Below are 9,675 nucleotides of genomic sequence, written 5' to 3'. Positions count from 1 at the left end.
TCGAGGACAAATGAACAAATATCCAGTATGTTGTTCTGCAACGGGCATTTGGTTTGAAGCACGCTGGGACAAAGTTCCTGTCTATGACAAACCAGATTTATGGAATGTTTATATTTTTCAATGCGTATTTTTGTAAAAATAATTGAAAGAATCTTGATAATCTCTAAAAATATTTGTGTATAAACTCGGGAATATAAAAGTTTAAGATCCACTATGTCTTGTTACTTAATGCGTTTAGGAGTTTTGCCATGATGATACACGGATAGATTATAGGCACTGGCTACGGTTACATTGAAATGTAACAATAATACAAAATTTATTGTTACAATGGAGACTAATTGCCGGAATGCAGGGTTGGGTAAGGAACTGATTAATTACGAATGTAACAATAATATATGTGTCTACGCTTACGTTGTGTTGTTGTTACGTTAGATTTATTAAACTTTTACCTTCTATAGTTTTGTTGCTTAATTCTTCGATATGTACTTGATAATAATAGTACTTATAATAATAATGTATAAAATATAAACATCGCAAGATTAAAAAAAAAATTTCATCTGAAGAATGGCAGACATTGAAAGTTTCTTAAACTTCAATAAAATGCTCCGCAGGGCGCAGCTTGATACGACCGCAGAGGTCGAACCCTGAACAGTTGGGGCAAGTATGGACACAACATTCAAGCTTGATACAGCTCTGAATTTGGATTGTGATTAAATATTTGACACAGCATAGGTTTCTGACACAGAATGAATGTGGTCTAAGAACTTAAAAATTTTAAATTGGACATTCACCTATTATGGTCCAATATCCAAAATCTAAATACATGGTTAGATTCAGCATATCAAAGAACCCCAAGAATTCAATTTTTGATGAAATCAAACAAAGTTTAATTTTGGACCCTTTTGATCTCAATGTGGACAAAAATGATAACAGGGCCCAAAAATCAAAAATCTAAATACATGGTTAGATTCAGCATATCAAAGAACCCCATATATTCAATTTTTGTTGAAATCAAACAAAGTTTAATTTTGGACCCCGATTTGGACCAACTTGAAAACTGGGCCCATAATCAAAAATCTAAATACATGTTTAGATTCAGCATATCAAAGAACCCTAAAAATTCAATTTTTGTTAAAATCAAACTAAGTTTAATTTTGGACCCTTTGGACCTTTATGTAGACCAATTTGAAAACGGAACCAAAAATTAAGAATCTAAATACACGGTTAGATTCGGCATATCAAAGAACCCCAATAATTCAATTTTTGATGAAATCAAACAAAGTTAAATTTTGGACCCTTTGGACTTCAATGTGGACCAATTTAAAAACGGGGCCCAAAATCCAAAAACTTAATACACGGTTAGATTCAGCATATTACAGAACCCCATATATTCAATTTTTGTTGAAATCAAACAAAGTTTAATTTTGGACCCCGATTTGGACCAACTTGAAAACTGGGCCCATAATCAAAAATCTAAATACATGGTTAGATTCAGCATATCAAAGAACCCCATATATTCAATTTTTGTTGAAATCAAACAAAGTTTAATTTTGGACCCCGATTTGGACCAACTTGAAAACTGGGCCCATAATCAAAAATCTAAATACATGGTTAGATTCAGCATATCAAAGAACCCCATATATTCAATTTTTGATGAAATCAAACAAAGTTTAATTTTGGACCCTTTTGATCTCAATGTGGACAAAGTTGATAACAGGGCCCAACAATCAAAAATCTAAATACATGGTTAGATTCAGCATATCAAAGAACCCCATATATTCAATTTTTGTTGAAATCAAACAAAGTTTAATTTTGGACCCCGATTTGGACCAACTTGAAAACTGGGCCCATAATCAAAAATCTAAATACATGGTTAGATTCAGCATATCAAAGAACCCCAAATATTCAATTTTTGTTGAAATCAAACAAAGTTTAATTTTGGACCCCGATTTGGACCAACTTGAAAACTGGGCCCATAATCAAAAATCTAAATACATGGTTAGATTCAGCATATCAAAGAACCCCATATATTCAATTTTTGTTGAAATCAAACTAAGTTTAATTTTGGACCCTTTGGACCTTTATGTAGACCAATTTGAAAACAGAACCAAAAATTAAGAATCTAAATACACGGTTAGATTCGGCATATCAAAGAACCCCAATAATTCAATTTTTGATGAAATCAAACAAAGTTAAATTTTGGACCCTTTGGACCTCAATGTGGACCAATTTAAAAACGGGGCCCAAAATCCAAAAACTTAATACACGGTTAGATTCAGCATATTAAAGAACCCCAAGAATTCAAGAATAAAACCCCATTGAAATTGATCAAGAAATAAGCAATTTATACGAAGTATCTTCTTTTGCACAATACTGTGCAATTGATTATTTCTTGCTATTGCGCAATACTGTACAATTGACAATTTCTTGCTATTGCGCAATATTGTGCTATTGGATATTTCTTGCTATTGCGCAATACTGTGCAATTGAAGATTTCTTGCTATTGCGCAATACTGTGCAATTGAAGATTTCTTGCTATTGTGCAATACTGTGCAATTGAAAATTTCTTGCTATTGCACAATACTTATTATATAATAATTTACACATCCTGTTTGGTGTGTATCTCCTACCATATCATTATTATTTGCTTTTAAATATAAATCAGAAATAACCAACTTAAAATGGAAAATTTTAAAAGAAAAAAAAAAGGAAAAAAAGAAAAAAAAAAGAAAAAAATAAAATCCCCCCCAAAATTTTTTGAACCCCCTTATGATTCATCACCCCCAAACTCAATCTCAGCCTTCCCTTTGTGGTATGGTACCTTGCAGTACAATTTCAGAGAGATCCATACACTTGAACACAAGTTATTGTCTGGAAACTAGAAAAATGCTTATTTTTGGCCCCTTTTTGGCCCCCAATTCCTAAACGTTTCGGGCAATTACCCCCAAACTCAATTCCAGCTTTCCCTTTGTGATATGGAACCTTGTAGTACATTTTCAGAAATATCCAAACACTTACACACAAGTTATTGTCATGAAACTAGAAAAATGCTTGTTTTTTGCCCCTTTTTTGGGCCCTAATTCCTAACATTTTGAGGCAATTACCCCCAAAATCAATTACAGCCTTCCCTTTGTGATATGGAACCTTGTGGTACAATGTCAGAGAGATCCATACACTTACACACAAGTTATTGTCTGGAAGTTACAAAAATGCTTATTGTTGGCCCCTTTTTGGCCCCTAATTCCTTAACTGTTGGTACCATAACCCCCAAAATCAATCCCAACCTTCCTTTCATGGTATTGAACCTTATGGTAAAATTTCATGGAGATCCATTCACTTAAACTAAAGTTAGAGTGCGAAAACCAATGTGTCTACGGACGACGCCAGACGACGACGACGACGACGACGCCAACGTCATACCAATATACGACCAAAAAATTTTCAATTTTTGCGGTCGTATAAAAAGGGATATTGCAGAGTGGTATTGTAAAGTCTGCAAAACCGACGGGCACATTGCTGCATCACTCGTTTGTGATGGCTGCCTACAGTGGTTTCACCAGAAATGCGTCGGATTGAAACATGCTCCCAAAACAACATACTGAATGTGCAGAAACTGCCATTGTAAATAAAAATTTAAAAAAAGGTATGCAATATTGTAAAATTCAAATAAAAGATTTCAACTTTCATTTTAATACATATTACTAGTCCCAGCATACATTGAAGTGCATTAACATAACAATAACACAACGTAACCGTAGACACAAATATTATTGTTACATTCGAAATTAATCGGTTCCTTACCCAACCATGCATTCCGGCAATTAGCCTCCGATGTAACAATAACTTTTTTTATTATTGTTACATTTCAATGTAACCGTAGCCAGTGCCTAGATTATATATGGAAGGACTATGATGACTGCTTCATAGGAACAAAGTTGGTTCCAATAAAAATGCCAAACACACCAACTAAATGTTAAAAATTTCTTGTCAATATATTAGTTTTTTTAATCAGTTTTTTTTTTTTTTTTTACATTTGTCCATTCCTAAAACAAGAAATTGGAATAAACATTACTCTTTTAATGAAAAAACTCTGTCTTTAAGACAACAAGGAAATGTGTGTAAAGTGTTAGAGAAGTCTAAATAATTGGAACCATCAATGCATCTACTATGGAATATATATTGTACATTTTGTTGGTAAAACAATTGGTGAGGCAGAATTTTTTATGGATACAAAAATAACAAACATGTTAAGGACATTCATAGGAACATGTATGTGAAGTTTGATTTCAATTGGTTCAGCCATCCAGTAAGTAGAAAAGGCAATGGCAACACAATTGTTGACAAATCAGCACCAAGGAAAGGACATTGAAGGGAACATTTTTGCCAAGTTTGGTTTTATTCTGTTCAGTGGTTCTGAAGATCTAAATATGAAAACATAACAGAGAGATGCTAAAAATGAAGCTTAAGTAGTCATGGCTAAGCGAGCTAAAAACTAGTTTACAATACTACATGTTTATATGCACCAGCCCTGAGTTGGGCACCTCATAAGTTGTTGTGTTTGCCATATATAAATGTTTTTTTTATATTTTGCATTTTAAGAAATGTGTTTATAACGTCTTTACACTAAATCCATTGGATGTTGGATGTGTACTGATTGACATTTTAGTCTTAGATGCATGATTTTTTTTATTAGTTGTTATTGGCTTTGAACTAGCTGTCAGTAACTGCGAGTACTCTAAAGATCTGTACTTGGTGTCTTTTTGTTGTGGGGATGTATAAGTAAGTACCCTGCAACGTCCACTCTGTGTTTTTGTTAGATGTATTTCTGCTTTGTATCCATCTGATGAGTTAAGCCATTTTCAACTGATTTTTATAGTTTGTTCTTATGTTGTACTGTTACACTACTGTCCCAGGTAAGGGGAGGGTTGGAGCCTTCAAACTAGTTTAAACCCGCCACATTCTATATGTGCCTGTCCCAAGTCAGGTGCGAGTAATAGAGTGGTTGTGGTTTTTTGCTGTTTCTCTTAGTTGTTATTCGTTTATTGTGTTACATAGTCTGTTCTTGTGTTGTGCTGTTACATCTCTGTCCCAGGTTAGGGGGATGGTTGGCACCTTCAAACTAGTTTAACCACGCCACATTCTATATGTGTCTGTCCCAAGTCAGGAGTCTGTAATTCAGTGGTTGTCGTTTGTTGCTGTATATCATATTTTTTTTTCGTTCATTACTTTGTACATAAATCATGCCGTTAGTATTCTCGTTTGAATTGTTTTACATTTGTCATTTCGGGGCCTTTTATAGCTGACCATGCGGTATGGGTTTTACTCATTGTTGAAGGCTGTACGGAGATCTATAGTTGTTAATGTCTGTGTCGTTTGGTCTCTTGTGGAGAGTTGCCTCATTGGCAATCATACTACACCTTCTTATTTTTATATTTATTGCAGATTTTTGGTAGTCATTGTTAAATACATTGGATACTTCTTAAGACTTATCACTTAAGACAGAAAGTTTACTTCCAGATCTTTTTCTGTAATTCAGTAGCTGTCTCCTTGACTTATAACAAACACCTTAGCAGGGTCAAAAATCAAATGATGAAACACTTTAATGATCCCTCTTACTGGATTATCAGATAAATAGAATATTGTAATGACACCTAAAATAATTAACTGTATATTGTTGAAAACAGTATGTAGACATTGATGTCTTGTTTTTTGTTTGTTGTTGTTTGGTTTGCTGTCTTATTGAGATACAATCCACATCTCCGTTTATTCTTAAGTAAAAAAATTAAGAATATACTAATGGGGAGAAGGAAACGCTATGATTTAAGACCAGGGACACTATGGCAAAAAAACCAACCCAAGAGTATACATGCTAAGACTGCTTAACTAATCATGATTGAATTTTATGTTGAAAGTCTTCAAGACATTTGTTTTACTATAGATATCAAATTTACTTAACATTATCAATGATCCAAATCATATATAAACCTTCATAGATACCTTTCCATACACCGAAATAGTTGACTTAGCATTAATAAGATCCAAATCATATATCAATCCTCATAGATACCTTCCATACAATGAAATAGTTGACTTAATATTATCAAGATCCAAATCATATATAAACCCTCATAGATACTTTTCAATACACCGAAATAGTTGACTCAGCATTATCAAGATCCAAATCATATATATACCCTCATAGATACCTTTCCATACACCGAAATATTTGACTGTATATCATCTAAGAAATTGGTGTAACTTAAAAAATTTAACATTGACCAATGAGCCATGTAAATGATGGCACAAGGCATCTTGTTATAAGGTCTTCTACGATCTGAGAAAATAAAGCCTAATGCAAAGTACTATCATAGCCACTGTTTATTCTGCAGCACAATGAAAAAAAGGAAGATCAGACAGAGGCTACAGCAAAATGTATTTATGTACTGTATGCGGAATGACTTTGAAAGATTGTGTATTTATTTTATAACAGGGAGTTATAATTGGTTGTGTAACAATTGTTGTTATTCAGTTTGGCAGTCAATATATTCTGCAGGATTCTGCCAAGCAGTTTATTTTGAGTTGCTTGGGGCCTTTTATAGCTGACTATGTGTTATGGGTTTTGCTCATTGTTGAAGGTGACCTATAGTTGTTAACTTCTATGTCATTTGGTCTCTAGTGGAGAGCTGTCTCATTGGCAATTATATAACATCAACTTGTTTTTATACTGCATATTTCAGTTTGGACTTTGAGGCAGAGGAGATATTTTGTATTTGAAAATAAAATTTTGAGCTGGTTGTGTTAGTGTTTCATTGTATTTAGTATTGGAAAGTGTACATAATTGCATGTGCTCAATTATGTTCACATGGTTTCAAAGTAGCTGTAACATTTTAGCACATAAATATTCCATTAGAGATTTGGATTGATATCATATTTTATAGGTCTTGCAGCTAAATGTGCAAAATATTCATAAATTATTTTTTCAAGCTACCTTCTGCTTTAAAACCAACTTACTTTGAACAATTTAGAGCTTGACATAATGTCTAGAACATCTACCTCTCTATGTTTAAACTGTTTGTTGTTCTATAAATCTCTTTTTGGTTATGTCCTTGGATTGATGTCTCTTTATACCATCTATTTCAGTTTTCAAGATAATAGGCAAACATGTGAAAAATCTTCAATAAATGGCACAATTTTTAAACTAGATACGGATTTGATGATTGTGGCCAAGTTTGGTTAAATTTGGCCCAGTGGTTTCAGAGGAGAAGTTTTTGTAAAATCTAACGGACGACAGACGCCAAGCGATGAGAAAAGCTCACTTGGCCTTTTGGCCAGGTGAGCTTAAAATAATTCTGTCCCTTGAAAATTGCCCCTTTGTTAAATTCCTACATTGCAGACACCTTTCAAATAATAACACAAATTTCACATCAATGTATGGATGGGTTGGTGTTTAATTCAAATCATTGATGTTGAGATTTTAATGAGATTTTACTTTAATGATGATATAAACTATAACAAATATATCATTGAAATCAAGTCTTTTTTCACAATAAATTATGCTGACAACACAAAATATAATGTCAAAATAAGCACTAACAGTCTAGATTTTTTTATGACATGTCTTCATCTAAACCTGGCTCCTGTATATAATCTGAAATATACAAAAATCTTTTACTAATTGCATATTGATTTAACATTTCTTAAATAAAAACTCAGGAAAGTGCCATTTCAGATCTATTCTATATGTCCTTGAAGATCATCAACTTCAATCAAATGGTCATTTTTAATGAGTTTACATACTTGTTTAAGAATGTACATATTTTTTTTAACTAGTAGTTACAATTTAAAGTGAAGTGGACCTGCAGAGTAAGACAGTTATTTCAGAAACATGTCATGTAGACAACAATTGATGTGATATGTTTTGTTGTTGTTTTATTTTACTATCATTCAATGTTTATAATAATGTCAATGTCTTTTATCCTTCAGAATTCAGAAATCCTCCTGTGTTGAGAATGAGGCTGAACTGAGCAAATGCTTTTATTGAAATGTAGAGTATTACTTCAAAGTCCAATACCAAAATTTGGTCAGATGTCCCTTGCTGATAGGTTGAGGAGTCTAAATTAAAGACAACAGTAGTTTACAGAACAAAAACTGAGAGAATCGTATGATCTTCAAATGTAGGAACACTGGGCACATAGACAAGGTAAGTGTCTCTGGTTATGCATTTACCCCTGTCATGCAAAACCACTCTCAGTCAAAATGTTACAATCGGAAAATTTACAGATCAGACAACTATTCTAGTATGTTTAGATCTAAGACAGTGAAAACATGTGGCTAGTGTAATGAAGACTTTATTACCTAATCTTCAGTCCATTCGAATGGCTCTGGTGGTTCAGGTTCCTCCTCCTCTTCAGCTTTAGGTCCCCCAGTAGCCACAGGTTCTATAATCTCCTCCTTTTCATCTGGGTTACAATTCTTCAACAATATGATTCCACCACTGCTAACCTTAAGGTACAAATATTTTGATATCATAGTTCAGATTGTTTACAGATTGAAAATTTAAAATACAAATTTGGGTGAGTTTGTTATTCTTCTTCAGTGATGTTGTTTATTTTGCTATCTTTTAAATCATCTGCATTCTTCAGAGGAAATAGAAAAGGACATTACTCAAAAAAAGTATTTAAAAAAATGAAAAAGAAACTGAATATATGTCCACTGGACACCATGTTCTGCTTGCACCATAATTATCACATTTCTATGTTCTGTGAACACCCAAAATCTAGACAAAAAACCTAACTTGGCATATATTTCAAAAAGATAACATTATAATGCCCCCTACAATCATAGTAATAGTTGTTTATGATAAACTTACTTCCTTGATTGGTTTGTATCGACTTCCTTCTGGCATGCTAACAACCTTCAACTAAAATAATAATCAAAGTTATTACCACATATATACAAATCATAAATATTCTTTAAAAACAAAAGATCATGTAAAAGTCTATGTGATGAGAATGTGTTAAGATAACAGATTGCAATGAACAATTATAAAGTATTGAACAAAACAATATATTTAATGTATACCAGTATGTAACAAATATGTTCATTCGCTAAAATTTACTGTCAAATCCATAATTGACAGGTCTTGGGTCGCCATTTTGAATTGTTGGACTCCACAAATGTTCAATTAATTTAATATAATCGAAAATAAAACAACACCTACTTCAAAAATACCATTTTAATGAGATATTATTCAAAGCTGAACTGTACAAGTAACAAAATAACCTACGGTTTGAGCATTTTCATTAGTATGACGTCATGTTTATGCTAACGTCATGTTTATGCTACGTAGGTAGGCATGATAAGGATATTGGTCTATACAAACCTGTTGTTTCATAACTCTAGCAGGATTTGTTAGTATTTGAAATGTTGGTTCTGGTTCCTTTTCCTTCTTTTCTGTTGATGATTCTTCCATTTTTTCCTCCTTTCTTTCTTCTTCCTTTTTTTCCTTTTTGTCATCTGCTTTCTCTTTCTCTTTTTCATCATCTTTCTTTTCATCATCCTAAAAAATGAAAGATAAAATAATTAGTCTGAAAAATATATCCTACTTTTAAAAAAAATTGTTTGATGGAATAAACTGCAAAGAAATTTCCAAGAGCAATTTTTTTTTGTTCAAAT

The 9,675-nt window shown here is 32.8% G+C and overlaps 1 protein-coding gene across 2 annotated transcripts in view; it reads right to left on the bottom strand.

Moving 5' to 3' along the window:
- Positions 1-7,472: 7,472 nt before the first annotated feature.
- LOC127737376 (26S proteasome non-ATPase regulatory subunit 1-like) overlaps positions 7,473-9,675 on the bottom strand; it is a 182,298-nt gene continuing 180,095 nt past the window's right edge. For both annotated transcript variants that reach the window (XM_052247992.1, XM_052247991.1), the window contains 4 exons: positions 9,383-9,559; positions 8,870-8,920; positions 8,356-8,502; positions 7,473-7,648 (listed from right to left, as the gene is read on the bottom strand). In XM_052247992.1, the coding sequence (XP_052103952.1) occupies positions 8,356-8,502; positions 8,870-8,920; positions 9,383-9,559 (375 nt within the window). In that variant the 3' untranslated portion in view covers positions 7,473-7,648. The remainder of the gene's footprint in view (positions 7,649-8,355; positions 8,503-8,869; positions 8,921-9,382; positions 9,560-9,675) is intronic.

This window comes from Mytilus californianus, unplaced genomic scaffold (genome assembly GCF_021869535.1).
Source record: "Mytilus californianus isolate M0D057914Y unplaced genomic scaffold, xbMytCali1.0.p SCAF_4, whole genome shotgun sequence".
NCBI lineage: Eukaryota > Metazoa > Mollusca > Bivalvia > Mytilida > Mytilidae > Mytilus > Mytilus californianus.
Note: the sequence above shows the minus strand (reverse complement) of the source record. Positions and strands in the feature narration are given on the sequence as shown.